Source organism: Drosophila guanche, unplaced genomic scaffold (genome assembly GCF_900245975.1).
Source record: "Drosophila guanche unplaced genomic scaffold, DGUA_6, whole genome shotgun sequence".
In the NCBI taxonomy this organism is placed as follows: Eukaryota; Metazoa; Arthropoda; class Insecta; order Diptera; family Drosophilidae; genus Drosophila; species Drosophila guanche.
Window position 1 is genome coordinate 5,546,324 of NW_022995746.1, and position 14,030 is coordinate 5,560,353.

The following is a 14,030-nucleotide window of genomic DNA, read 5'->3' on the forward strand; positions in this document are numbered from 1 at the left end:
AAAGTTAACAAGAATTCTTTCCTATATGATAAGTTATGGCGAGATATTTGTACCCTTTGCTCCACAAATTATTACTTCATTTTGTCCCAAAAGTAACGACACAACCCTCGCCTTGAATTCATTGATACTTATGTCAATTACCATTCCCCCTCCATTCTTTTGCTTTTGCAGACAAAATGCTGCGTGGAGACTCGGCTACAATTTGATCGCTTCTTGTCAATCAATTGCCTGCCAGACTAGGAACTGGAAACGAACGTCGAGGATGACCATCGAATGCTTCTTCCTGTGCCGGTAAGTTGATATGTTGGAACCCAGGCTTGGGTCTGCTCTGCCTTAATGAGCCACAAGACTGGCCGACCCCGACCTCTGGTTGACCTCAAAGCGGTCTGACTGCAAACTAATTTATCAAAAATGGAAAGATAACTCTGAAATAACTCCACGCATAATTAAAGCAAACCAAAACACAATGGAAAACGAGGAGAGAGAAACATAAAGATATCCCAAATGCGTTTTTAAACCGTTCAGCAACGCCTCTTTCTAACAGTTTTTCGTTTCTTATTTTTTTGCTGAAGTTTCTTTTGAGTTTTGTTTGGCTTTTGGTTAATTGCCGCTTATTAATCTTGGCCTGGCTTGGCTTCGTTCCTAGGCCAGTTTAATGGTCTCACAAAAACGAAATTCTAATTAATGAAATATTTTTGCTGCCTCAAAAACTACTTTCCTGGCCATTGTCTGAACGTTTCAACTCCCCACAAAAAAAAAAAAAACAAAAAAACAAAAAAAAAGGCAATTAATCAAAAGAACACAAAAATAAAAGTTAATTTTGAGAAAGGTAGGGAACAATTTTCGGTTCGTTTTGCTGAGTTGTTGACAAATTTCCGAGTTTCTCAAGAAGATTGACAGGAAAATTAAGTAATCAATCATTTGGTATCAAAAGAAGCCGCCCCGAAGGCTTATGGCCCAACCATCTGTGGAGTCTGTTAGAGCTTTTGGACTGTTGCCAGCGGAGAGCGCCTTATCAGCGGATGATGCACGTCTGGGCCATTATTTAAATGTTCATTTGCGAAATCACGTTAGTGGAGAATGTTGACAACATCTCAGTGCAGCTAAGCTACGATTAAGTGGGGGACTAGCTGGTATTACAATCGGTAATTGGGGAGCTGTACTATGGTATATGGGATTTTTGATGAAGCTGTGATGAAAGGCAGAATGGAAGGCTCTGGAAAAATCTGTTTCAAGTTCAAATCTTTCGCTATTTCAACTACACATGAATGCCTCTGAATTGTTTAGTTGTTATTTCAAGCAATTTAATAGGTATCCCCTAGTCGCCATAACATTACCTACTCGCTTCCAGTTGACTCTGCTGCTGTTGCTATCTCGCATGCGATTGAAATGAAATATAAAATTACATTAAATTACCGGATGTAATTGCGGTGGTCGTGCCAGTCGCTCAGCACAGCACAGCACAGCACAGCACAGTCCGTCATTCAGTCCTACTGAGATCTCCCAGCTTGGTCAGTGAATCATGATGGAGGCCCCTACACAGCACAGCACACAGAGCACACGAAATGCGTCGAACACACACACAAAAGACTCAGGCCACGAACTCGAGAACGAGCCAGAGCCAGAGGCCGAGTACACACACTCATGACCAAATCAGGGTAAGAGAACAACGAGTACAAGCAGCCCACACACACTCAACAGACTTTGGGGAAGACAAGACCCACACACACGCGAGGAAAGACCAAACCAAACTTGAGTTGTCTTATCAGGGCTAACGATTTTGTCAAATGACAATTTTCTCCAGCCACATTGAATGCCTCTTTTTCACGCCATTGACTTTTGTATGGTCCATTTAGTTGTCAATTATTTTTGATAGCCTCCGCTCGAGCAGCTGATAAGAACCCTCCCCACAGAGAATAGAGTGGGACAAGACTTGTTCAACGACAAAGCAACAAAAAAAAAAAAAGAAACAGATTTGGGATTGTGGATTGCCTCTACTGGTAGAGGCCTCCTTTTCCTCTCTCGCTCTGTGTCTGTGCCACATTTGCATATTGAACGGCAGTTTGTCTTGGGCCTGAGCTTTTAGTTATGGCCAAACATTAAATTTAACTATTAAGCCATTTTTGGTGGCCAGTTTTGTGTGGCATCGACTTTCCAAGCGGCAACCAAACATCGTCCGTTGACAGTTGTACCTTATGAGAGTCTCTCTTCTGGCTGTGCATTTACTTATGGTGAAATTTATGAGCCAAAAACACGGTGGGGCAAACAGATGGATAGACGGACAGAATGATTAACAACAAATGGAGAGGCATGGGAACTAGGCATCGAGGTAGCTAAAAGGCCAAAATCTCACTCAAATGTGAAGTGAAATTCGCGGATTTGTGTTTAATATTTTTTTTAAAGCTAAGTAATTCCCAGATGATAAGTCCAAATATTTGCAGCTGTACAATTTCACAGAATTTGTGCAAAAATTCGATACGGAAATCTCGTGAGAGCCGATTGAAAAATGCAAATTGCCATGAGTTAAAATTGCATTTTTTGCTGGCAACTCAATCAAGAGGCTGCTGACCTATATATGACTTCCACTTACACAGTTATGCACGAGTATGTATTGATTTACTCGTTACATATTCCCCACTTCATATTGAAACATATTTCCCCCATCTGCGTCTCGTTTTGGGTTTCGTGCAACAATTTTTCGTCGAAAACAATTTCTGCAGATCCAAGGGGAGCTGAACGGAAACAGAAAATAAGAAATTTTTGCAGTGCATATGCCACGCACGTAGAAAACCAAAACCAAAAGCAAAAGAAACAACAGTAACAGTAACAATCAGACAATCATGCACATAATCATGCCATCAATATAGGGCAATTATCAATGAAATTTATAACAATCCACGAAATGTAACGAAAACTTAACCGACCAATAAAAATTTCATTTTTCAGCAAGAAAGGGAAGCAGCAACACGCGAACCGAAGCTGGGGATACTCTTGCAAACGAATGCTCCTTGAATTTTATCATCCTTCGACATGTATTCGAATGTATTGTTTCGCTGTTGCTGTCCAGAATATGTCTGGACATATAGTGTTTATGTTTGCGTTTTCCTCTTGTTACAAAGTTCTCTCCATAATCCTATAACTGTCTGCAAGGGCATACTCTTACATAGGAGGAGTCCAGTCAGGTCCAGTCTGTTTGCTGCTGCTGCTGCCTCGCTCGTGCTGTGTCCAGTTCGTCATCCTCATCCTCATTCCGCAGCAGCATGTTCATCATGATCATAATCATGAGCCACATTGTTGTAGCTGTTTCTTGTTGTTGCTTCGCTTCGGCTTGTGATCTGCATCATAAAAACGTGCCAGATTGATGCGTGATTGAAATGCCAATTGGTTTCCAGTTGAAGTTGGAGCTCGAATTCGAATTCGAGTTCGAGCTGGAGCTGGGCAACAACAGCAATTGTTTCGTTTCGGCCACTGCCTGTGTGTTTATTTGAGTGCTTGAGTGTGCGTTTGTTCATGTACCGTTATCCCATTGGCCTGTGTTGGCGTCAGCGACACCATTCCATGCCCCCTTCTCAATCATCTTTTTACCCAATTCCAGTCATCTTTTTCCCCCGATTACAATCAGCATTGTCATCTCAGAAAATTAGAACAAGACAATGTAAGATTGTATTGTTGCTGTTTCGACTTTAGATCATTTGACTTCAGAGAAGCGTGAGGAAAAAATGAGTTGAGAGGCCATTCAAAACTGACTAAGCGAGCTAGTAGCATTTGTTACAGATTTGATTTGTATTTAATTTCATAGTCCTCCACCCACCCTCAAATATCACTTTGAATCGTATGCATCTGTCGCAGAGCAGCGGCTGCCTTCTTTACTTCGCACTTAAATCAGAGCTGTAGCAGAAAGAGAACACCGCAAGAGAGAGAGAGTTAAATCAATCCGCTAGATAAACAGTTAGAGCCTCACCCATATCAAGAGAGATGTAGTGAGAGGGTGATGGGTGGAGAGGTGAGTGAGAGAGAGATTTCCGTTGATCGCTTACCGTTGGGCGATGTGTTTTTTTGTTGTCCCCATGACCAAGTGGATGTAAACAGTTGTTGTTGTTGCTTGGGTCCATGTGTGTCATGCACTCTCTCAACTAACTTACTCGGCTTTTCTCTGCGATTTGTAACGGATGTGTCCGTCTTGCCCGTACCGATAATATTTATTTCTAGAACTTTATAGCTCAATATTATCTTTACGATGTAAAAAACTTTGCAATTACGCACATTAAACATACAGGTCTACATATGAACAATGCATACTCCGCCGTTAATGAAATTCATATTTAATTTATCTTCTTTTGCACACATTCATCAATCAACATTCCATGGGTGGAGAGTATTCCCACTTCGTTCTGGCTGGAATTCCTATTAATATGCATTCGAGTTACCGCTGTCACCGCCGGCCAGCCTGCCTGATGAATGGAAGTCTGCTGGCGCCACAAAACCAGAGAACTATCAAACTCCTCTTACAATCTGTCCATATAGGGCAACGGCAACGGCAACACGATTCCTGACTCCTCCGTGGAAATATCAATGCAATAACAGCACCATAATAACACCAGCCACAATTGAGAAGTGGATGGACTGACCAGTGCCACTGCCACCACTTCTGCCAGCAACTTCCTCTCTTATCTGCGACTACAAATTGACCATTTCAATTAATGAAACGCACTTAAACATTAAAGAGTCTGTTGCCTGGTTGTGGAGGGGGGAGCTCGCTCTTCTGTTTGTGAGTGTACTCAAGTGTCGGCACTAATGAACATGGTGAATCGTTAAAAAAACAACTTCTTCTTCCCTTCCTTATCCCTCCTACTCGAACAGAACAGCACACCTCGTCCCGCACACATTTGCATATTTTGTTGTCGAGATTAAGCGCGTAAATTTGTCGTTAAAAATCGTGTTGGAGATCGGCAAATGGAGAAACACGCGATTATCCACATAAACAGGGGTGTAGACAGGATATTTTCGAGGGGTATTCAGAGGGGTTTGAAACTATTTATTGTTCTTTTTACGCCCTAGCTAATTTTATTAGCACAGGAAAACTAAAAATTTGTAATAAATATTTTTATATTTCCTTGTTGCTGGAGCTTAACCCTCTTGCCTACTCCACTGCCCATGCACACAGAGAGAGAGAGAGACCCAACTACAGGCAGCTGTTGATTTTTTAACTGTTTCTGTTCGGGGGTTGTGGCTTCGTCTCTTTCCTGCGTTCGCATTTGATTGCCGGCCTCTCAATTTGATTGATGGCTGTCGCCTCACGGCGCATGCTCGGCATGTCTATGCCACAGACGTACTGATTTACCGTTGCCTGATAAGCAAACCAACAAAAACGAAACCAGAGAGAAAAAAAAAAACGAGTGGCAATTACCTCAAGTGGAGCAGCATTTGGCATTTGCATAAATTGGCCTAAAACAAAAAAAAAACCAAAAAACCAAACTAGAGGATAGAAAAATCGCAAAAAAAACCAAATGAAACGAAACGAAACCAGTGAGCGAGTTGGGGGAATGAAACTTGAGCTTTCTTCGTGACTGGCGACGTTTTCCCAGAGATCTACGGATCATTACAGAGGTCCCAGGGGTCACAGATGTCCAAAGCAATTTGATGTTACAATTTGTTTGGGCAACGACAAGTCAATTTGGGTAGCCCCCCCGTAGTTGTTTCCTGTCCAGGGGAAGATGTTCAACGCGATGATAGCCAGTCGATCAATGATCTGTTTCTATAAAAGATGGAATCAAAAGTTATGTTGTGCAGTGAGCAGCTTCCTATGGCAGTGAACCATTTCCATTCGTGATGAATGATCTTTATGCGAAGAAAATTAAATTCTTTGGGATCTTTCGTGTTCCCGAACACTCAACTTTTCTCCCACTTGTCCACTAGAGCATGGAAATGCTCCTAATATTTATCTTGCTTAATTAGTTTATTCGCCATTATAATTTTTAATTGGCTCCCGTCTGCGCCACAAACAAGGAAAGGGAGAGAGAAAAAAATTGCAATTGTAATTTTATGCAACACGCAGCCGCAAAATGATTTTCACAGCAAATTATGCGGCCAACCGCAGTTGGGAGCCACCGGAGACACAGAGACATGCAACATGGATTTCCCACGCATGCCCCCAATGAATGGAAATAAAAAATATACAAAAAAAAAACAAGCAGTAGAAAAAGCCACTTCCGCGAGCAGCCGCAGAAAACACAGAGAAGAAGAGACAACAACAGAAATTTGCGTTTTTGATTAAATCGTGGGATAGATCAAAGCCATCTTATCAAAAGTTCGCCCAGCCAATCCAATCCAAGCCAGGCAGGTGAACTAACTGGTCGGGGCCTGGCCTGGCCCAAACGTGGGATAGTATTTGAAAGATTTTAAAGCCTTGATTTTCAGATCACAGGTTTTGTGGGAGAGTCTTGAGACAATGTGAAAGAATGGAGGCAAAGGCGTAGATATTTTCAAGTTTAAGGGAATTTTAATGGGGATAAAGGAAAACTCTAAGGTAAGCTCAGGTAAGTAAACAATTCAATACTAAAGTGCATTTGAAAAGTAAAGCCTAAAAGTGAAATAAGAAGTGTATCCACATCCCGGCACAGTTAATGGCACTGGAAGAATTCACGGGGGTTTTTCTATACAACCCGTGATCTCTTAGTGGCATCTATGGTGCGGGACTCATCTCAATCAAACTCCAAAACACCGTTGATAATTGTGTTAATGTGTGAACTGCATTAAATCGGTTACTCAAAAGTTAAATTTTTCATTCTTGTGTAAAATTAATTATTAGAGCGGACTCATTAGCACCTTCAATGCTCAAACTGCAAAGAGAGAGAGAGAAGAAGCTTTCAAAAATAATCAAAAGTAAAAAAAAAACAAAAAGGCAACGAAAAAATTGAAGTTTTACAAGCATTAAAAGAAGTCTGTGTCTGGGAACCAGATGGGGGCACACGTTTACCGGACATGGTGGCAGCCTTGAAAAATCACCTTTCACACCGCCCAGAGTTCTCGAATGTGTGGTGTTCTTTTATTTTTTTGTGCCCACAATTAACAGTTCAATGAACCAGCCGTTCCACTGTTCCAGACCAGCGAATGAAAACACAGAGAGAGAGAGAGAGAGAGAGAGAGGGGAGCAGTGAGAAGAAACGAACAAAGTACCAATCTCCCAGAGAATAGCACAAAACCCATGGATAATAACCCAATGGAAGCTGTTGGGCATGCCATGCCAAGAGAGCCCGAGATCCCAGACCGGAGAGAGAGAGAGGTAAAAAAAAGATAATTAACTTTTTTTCTTCTTCGCTTTTTTTTTCTTTCCTTTAGCACTAAGTATGCCAAAGAGGAAGCACTAACAACGACTACGGCAACAAATTACAGCACATTACAATGGACGGGGGCTGGGGCCCTGAGCAAGTGTGAGAGAGTTCCCCCAGCCAAGGGTTTCCCCTTTTCCTGCTTAAATGGTTTTGTCATGCATACATTTTGTAGTTTTGCTTAAAATTTTTGCACTCGGCCAAAGCAAGAATCAAATAAGTTCCTGCACAAAGTTTGTTTTGGTGCGAGTACGGGCAGTACCCTTCCTGGACAAGTTCCGCCTGAGTGCCCTGGACAGTCGTCTGGATGGGGGCAGATAATGATGATGCTTCCTGTTTGCCAGCGGCACTTACATACATCTGTACATACTTACATACATTTATGTATGTATTTGTATTTATGAGACACCTTTGTGCGCTGATAAGTCTGTACTCGAGTTACACAATTGAATTAAGGGGAGGGGCAAGCCAGGGCAAGACGATTCGGTTTCTTTTGATCTATGGTTAAGCGAGAATACTGGGAAGTACATGGAGGGAGGAATGGAGAGAGCAATTATTCACTTATAGTAAACCTAAAATGGTAGCTTGTAATTTGTAAATTCCCAAGAAGTGGTCGCTGGAAAATGGCTTTTGTTTTCGTTAAAAAATAAAAATAAAAAACAAAAAACTGCCCCTACATAGTGCATTTAAAAGTATGGAAATTTAGTTACATTTTACATAATACATATTTAATAGTACTCCAGATACATTTTTTTATTTGAATCAATAACTAAGGAGCCTTTGCAAACAATGTCAACAAACGGCAGGGAAGTGAGAAAAAATAGTGCAACGCTTTAACAAGCGGTGAACGAGAGAGAAAATAACGTGATAGAAACAGGGAGCCATGTCTAAGAAGGATTTGCAGATCAACAGCGTCGCAGGCGAGGCGAAGTCCTCTTCGGGCGGGCCATGCGACGAGCAGTCGCGCATGGGCCGCTTCGGGTGGGCAAAGGTCGGTAAGGTCTACCTTCCGTACATCTACCGGCAGACATCTACCGGGAGTGAGAAGTACTTCTCGGCGCGCATGTTCGAGCTGAAGCTCGGCACTTACCTCAACTACTTCCAGCCGGAAATATACGCGAGTTGCGTGTACATGCCCAGCTACTACATCACAGACGCGGAGGCGCGTCTGTTCAACGAGGTAAACGCCAAGCACTGTGACGGCCAGTTCGGGTGCGACAAATTCAAGAAAAAGGATCTGGTGGTGCGGCTTGGCGATGCCTTCAGCCTTCAACAATTCCTGAACGCCTGCTATCGGAAGCTGAAGACCGGCAGCAGCAAGTCCTCGGATAAATTTGGCTTCATCCGGATTAACAAGGAGTCCGTCATCCCGTACACGGTGCACAACAAAGAGAGGGTGCTGCCACTCTTTTACTTTCGGATCGAGACGGAGAACCTGGAGACCAAGACGGTGCTGCTCAATGGCTGGGACCTGGCCTACCTAAAGTTCTGCTGCAAGGTCCAGGGCGTGGCCAACGAGTACTACTCCGGCCAGAACGTGGCCGTCATGTCGCTGACGGACATCAAGAGCGGCTTTCCCAATGGCACCGAGTTCGAGGACTATTGGCCCAGCGAGTACGTCGACAACAGCCTGCTCATTGGCAATCGGGCCAACGTTAAGGTTAACTTCGTCAAATGGAATACCCCAACGCCGTTGGTCCGCTCCGCAGCCGACCAGAATGCCAATCTCATGTCTCTGGCAGACTACCAGAAGCAGCAGCGCGTGGCGGCTGTGGCCGCTCTTCATACCCAGCCAGCTAAGCGGACACGATGGGATTAAGCTGAAGAACACAACGTTTTCCACCAACAACAAACAGCACATCAGCAGCCACAACAACAATAGCAACAGTATTAAATGCATCAGCAAAAGCAGCACCACCAGCAGTGAAATAACAGCTGATTTTCAGTGTTGTCGGTCGTCGCCATAGCCGATGCTAAAGCATACACATCATACACACATACACATGGACACAAGCCAAATAAATGAGCCACAATGTAATGGCATATTTAATGCCCACGTTCATTGTTTATCGGAAAGAAAATCCCACAGATGGGGAAGGAAGCACAACAAATTGATTGGCGGCAAATGGTTAACATTTTTGCATAATTCAATGCGCACGCGTTCTGGTTTTAGTTTCGGCAATTTTCTTCTTATTTCCCGCAGCCACAGCTGGAACCAAGAGAGACAAACACACACACAGACATGGTCCAAGACAACATCCAAGAGGCATGGCCGGGCATGGCATCCAACATGTTTTTGCTTGCTGCTCCGATTTGAAATCATTAAATGGACGACAGGCGAGATCGAAATTGCAGTGCCAAAGTTGCCGCCTGCTGTTGTTGGTCCGTCCTTTCCCTTCCCTCCCCTTCCGTTCCTGGTGTCGCGCAGTGTGTATGTTTGGGAAATTTGAAAATTACCTTTAATCAGAGCGAAAATGAGAAGGCTAATTTGCATTTGGCCCGGACTTGGCTGGAAAATGTTGCATGGACGGTGGGAATGGTCGAGATCCTGTCATTTGGTCAGTGGGAAAAATCTGTTTCCATTGGTGTGGGTGGGCAGGCCAGCTGTGCGTTGGAATGTGATCGAGTTCCCCCCTGCCCAGTCGCTGTACTGTCTGATGGGAACTGGACCTGGTTCACATAAGACAAAGAGATTCGCTCTGTTCTCCGGTGCATTTCCATGATCTATGAGCTGCGATTACGAAGCGCAGCTAAAAGCACAGTTGAACCCCAAGTGAGGCAGCTGGTGCTGCCAGCAGTTGCAAATGATGATGAGGCATGCCACCAAGCAAATAGCAGCAGCAACAACGATCAGACCGGGAGACCATGACAAGCGACAAGTTGTCGTTAGGCCCAAAATTAGATGCATTTTGTATGCCAAACAGAGAGAGAGAGAGAGAGAGAGAGAGAGAGCGCAGACAGAGTCAGAGCTCAGCAAATTGCATAGCTAAGTGCCACAACGAGAGAGCGTACAACAGCTATGGGCTTAGGGTAAACATTTGGCGACGCATCAATGCAGATGCATTTCGCAGTGCTGCAAAACACTGCAGAAAAAGCTGAAGAAATGAGCAGCTGCCTTTGGATACTCTTGCAGAGGGACAACTGCAATGTGAACTGAAATTACATATGGAAAATGTCAGTCATGCGGTTGGACTAGCTTTAGAAAAACTTATTGCAACGAGTAATAAATGCTTTGACTATGTATAGACATAGTGCTCTTACTTATCAGTCACTTCTTTCATGCTCGTCAAACCCTTGCCCAAAGTCAAAGTACTGGCTGAGGGAGAGTGTAATCTGTGTATGCCTTGGGCCTGTGGACTGTGCAAATATTTTCGCAGCAATTTTCAGCTTAAATGCCTGCAAAACGAGATGGCCAACAGCTTTTGGCGGTTGCCAGAGGTTTTTCTTTGGTTTATTTCCCGTCTTTAGCCCTGTGGCAAGTGAGCTTCCTTGAGGTTAGAGGATGGGAACAGCGGTCGCTGGCAATAGTTATAAAATAGTCACTGTATATAGGAATAAAAACCGAATATTTCGGATTCCCCTCTCACTATATTATTAAATGAAATTTACACTTTTTCAAGCAAAATTAAAAACACTCCAATTAAATATTATCCAAAAGAAATATGTACAAATGGCAAAGAGAACAAGGGGCTGGCTGGATCACAAGGCGGCAATTGAGTGCAGTTCCGCTCTCTCTCTCTCTCTCTCTCTCTCTCTCTCTGGGCTTCGGGGAATTTCCTAGCGTTAATTAGTGAGGTGAGCGCGGAAACATGTGATGACAATGACTCTTCATATCATGGAGATCAATGCAAAAGTGATGCCTAGGCACAAACCCCTACCCATATAATGAATGAATGTATGAAGACGTCACAACACTCTCGCCGTGCCACGCTACCCCAGCCACAAAGCGGATCTTGCCTTGGTTGTATTGGATTTGTCCCTGAAATTGTGCAGCAACCCCGTTCCCGTTGAGCGGTGAGAAATCGTATCGATTGATTTTATGCGAATTTATTAACAATTCAAATTGAAGTCTTTGAGGTGGCCATCAAAGCGAAGTTGAAACTCAAGGCAGATAAATACCGAAAGACTACATACGTCAAGTGCTTCTCAAACTGCATTGATTTTTGTGTGTGTGCTTCTGGCGCCACCTATGGGTTTTTATGATCATTCTAGAGCTGGAAAAAATCAGCTTGATGCAGTGGCGCCATCTTGGTGTCGGCAACTTTATTTCAAAACTTTAACATAGTTTTGGGCTGCCAATTAGTGAACTAATTAATTAATTTTTTTGTGGCCCCATAATCGCACATCTTAGTATATTATTTCTTATTGTTGTTGCTCCCATCTGCTCCAGTGTTGGGCTTCTTATCTTCGTTTTTCTTTGCATCTTCCAACCCACATTTGGCTTCCTTCTTCTTTTGCTCTGCCTCACACTTCAGCTTCAATTCCTCTTCTTTCTTATTTTGCTCTGCCTCACACTTCAGCTTCAATTCCTCTTCTTTCTTCTTTTGCTCTGCCTCACATTTCATCTGTAAATCCGCTTCCTTTTTCTTGAACTCTTCTTCGCATTTTTCCGCCTTCTCCTTCTTGTCCTCTTCCTCACATTTCTTAATTTTTTCCGCTGCACATTTATCTTCCTCCCCTGACTTCTTCTTCTCCAGCAGTTGTGCTTTGAGTGACTTTTCGCACCACTCTTTCAGCTGCTCATCCGTCATCTCTAGCAGCGCGTTCAGCTTTACCTCTTTTGTTTCTTCTGCTTTCTTTTTGCACCATTCCTCCTCCGCCTGCCGCTTCTTCTCTTGCGCTTCGCAGAGTTCCTGCTGTTTCTTGGCCTCTTCCAGCTGCTTGGCCTGCACAGCGATTATCTTCTCGCACTCCGCTTCCAGTTCCTTCATGGCCTTTACACTGCCTTCGTTGCACTCCTCCTCCTCGTCCGCTTCGATTGCATCTTGGATTCCGCCACTGAGTCGGCGCTCATCTCGCAACTCCAAGGCCTGATTCTGCAGCTCAAGAAAAGAGAAACGATGATAGGCAAAGTAATGTGCATTCTTGTATTCCAGCCCTATGCCGGCGCCTGGACCCAACTTTTCCTCGGGGCCACTAAACTGCCGAAAGGCTGCAGGTCTCACAAAGTCCGCCACTTGAATGCCATCATGATCGATGCAAGTCGGCTCGTAACCCTCATCTGGTGGATCCTTGGGCGGACGTTGAATATTTGAGAGCTTGCTCGACATTTTCTTCACCTTGCCGCTAAACGGGCGACGCGAGAGAAATTTGTACATTTTTACGTGCTTATCTGTTTACAATTTAGAAAATATATTGGGGCCAGCGCAAATGTGTTTTGTGAATGAATTTGGTGAGGTTACTTTGTTAACAGCTACTGAAAATACTTTTACGATTTGTTGATTATTTGTTTCTTTTAAACTGTTTAAAAACTTTCTTGTTTTAGCGATTTTTCAATGTTAATTTGTTAGACAATTTTCAGACAACACAAAATTGAGGTCGAGGTCAAGAGCTGGGCAGAATTATTACTATTATTAATTTGGCGTGTATTTTTACAGTATTTAAATATTGAAACTTTACAGAAACATTAATTATTGTCTTTCTTCTTGGTCTGCTGCTCGGCCAAACGGGTTGTGGCCTCGTTCAAATCGTATAGAGAATATGCATGATATTTGTAGTCGTAGCTTTTGGGCTGCTCCTTCCCCTCATAGACAGCTTCCTGTAGCACACATTTTGGATCTATATAAGCAGGCAGCTGCATGGTGGAGACCGTTTTCTCAGCATGAGGTATGGCGGTGTCACATTCTGGTTCCAGCGATGCGCGAAGCATTGGACCCTTAAAAACACTTTTCTGATGAGCTAGCCGCTGACCGAAAGTAAAAAGATGCTTGGACAACATTTTAGGAAATGGAAAAGCAGAAAATTACAATTTGTGTGTGCTTTTACTTTTGATTTCTTTGACTTGAAAGTTGTTGCTAAGGCAACTTGGACTCCAGACATTGCAAGTTGCAGGCATTCAGCACACAAAATCAGTCTAATCGGACTACATTTCGATGCATAATAAATATATTATCTCAGCTTTAGTTTGTGTTTCCTTCGGCACAACAATAAAATTATGTTTAAGAGCTACAACAAATATTTACATTTCAATTAGGGCTTCTGCTGCTCTTGCATGAATTTGTTGCGCTTGCTTTCCTGTGCCGTGAGATGACTCTGGACGAATGTGTGGAAGTTCTGCTCCTCGGCGTTGCCCTTGCCATCGGTCTCCGTGTCATCCTCCAGTTCCTCGGAGTCCATTTGCTGCGGCACCAGGCCAGGGGCCATCAGGAACATGTTGTTGCCCGAGTATGGCGGTGGATCCTTGAGGTCCACGCCCATGGGCACTGCAGTGCCAGAATCCTCAACAGTGGATGACGGCTGGAGCTTGGCTTGCTGCTCGGCCATGCGCTCCTTACGCATCTTCTCATACACGGGCTTGTAGTCCTTCTCGTATTCCTTTACACAGTCGAGAACATGCTGCAGCAGCTGGGCAAAGCCGACGCCCGTCTTGGCCGAGACACCGCAGGTGACCAGATTCTCGTAGAAGGTGTCCAGCGTGAGGGACATGGTGCGTGTGAGGTTGTTCACGAAACTCTGCTCCTGCTCGAGGGCATCCTGGTAGAC

The 14,030-nt window shown here is 43.8% G+C and overlaps 4 protein-coding genes across 4 annotated transcripts in view; 1 reads left to right on the forward strand and 3 right to left on the reverse strand.

Annotated features, from left to right (window-relative positions):
* The first annotated feature begins 8,211 nt into the window (after positions 1 to 8,211).
* LOC117582231 lies at positions 8,212 to 9,147 on the forward strand. Its single transcript, XM_034269842.1, has one exon. It carries the CDS (start codon positions 8,212 to 8,214, stop codon positions 9,145 to 9,147), a length of 936 nt encoding a protein of 311 aa, XP_034125733.1.
* A 2,414-nt stretch (positions 9,148 to 11,561) lies between these two features.
* Positions 11,562 to 12,716, reverse strand: LOC117581797 (stress response protein NST1). The gene is made up of 2 exons (XM_034269238.1): positions 11,969 to 12,716; positions 11,562 to 11,908 (listed from the first exon to the last, which is right to left on the reverse strand). Exons 1-2 carry the CDS (start codon positions 12,644 to 12,646, stop codon positions 11,684 to 11,686), a joined length of 903 nt encoding a protein of 300 aa, XP_034125129.1. The 5' UTR covers positions 12,647 to 12,716; the 3' UTR covers positions 11,562 to 11,683.
* Positions 12,717 to 12,894: 178 nt separating this feature from the next.
* On the reverse strand, positions 12,895 to 13,498 carry LOC117581808. Its single transcript, XM_034269250.1, has one exon. It carries the CDS (start codon positions 13,264 to 13,266, stop codon positions 12,955 to 12,957), a length of 312 nt encoding a protein of 103 aa, XP_034125141.1. The 5' UTR covers positions 13,267 to 13,498; the 3' UTR covers positions 12,895 to 12,954.
* A 19-nt stretch (positions 13,499 to 13,517) lies between these two features.
* LOC117582233 (GPN-loop GTPase 1) overlaps positions 13,518 to 14,030 on the reverse strand; it is a 1,123-nt gene continuing 610 nt past the window's right edge. Inside the window, exon 2 of the mRNA XM_034269844.1 lies at positions 13,518 to 14,021. Within this exon, the coding sequence (XP_034125735.1) occupies positions 13,518 to 14,021 (504 nt within the window). The remainder of the gene's footprint in view (positions 14,022 to 14,030) is intronic.

Excerpts from the sequence above, each read along its gene's own strand:
- LOC117582231 (XM_034269842.1), top strand. The coding sequence starts at position 8,212 with ATGTCTAAGAAGGATTTGCAGATCAACAGCGTCGCAGGCGAGGCGAAG.
- LOC117581797 (XM_034269238.1), bottom strand. The coding sequence starts at position 12,646 with ATGTACAAATTTCTCTCGCGTCGCCCGTTTAGCGGCAAGGTGAAGAAA. Across the intron at positions 11,909-11,968 it reads CAGCGGAAAAAATTAAGAAA|GAAGCGGATTTACAGATGAA; the intron begins TGTGAGGAAGAG and ends TTCAAGAAAAAG.
- LOC117581808 (XM_034269250.1), bottom strand. The coding sequence starts at position 13,266 with ATGTTGTCCAAGCATCTTTTTACTTTCGGTCAGCGGCTAGCTCATCAG.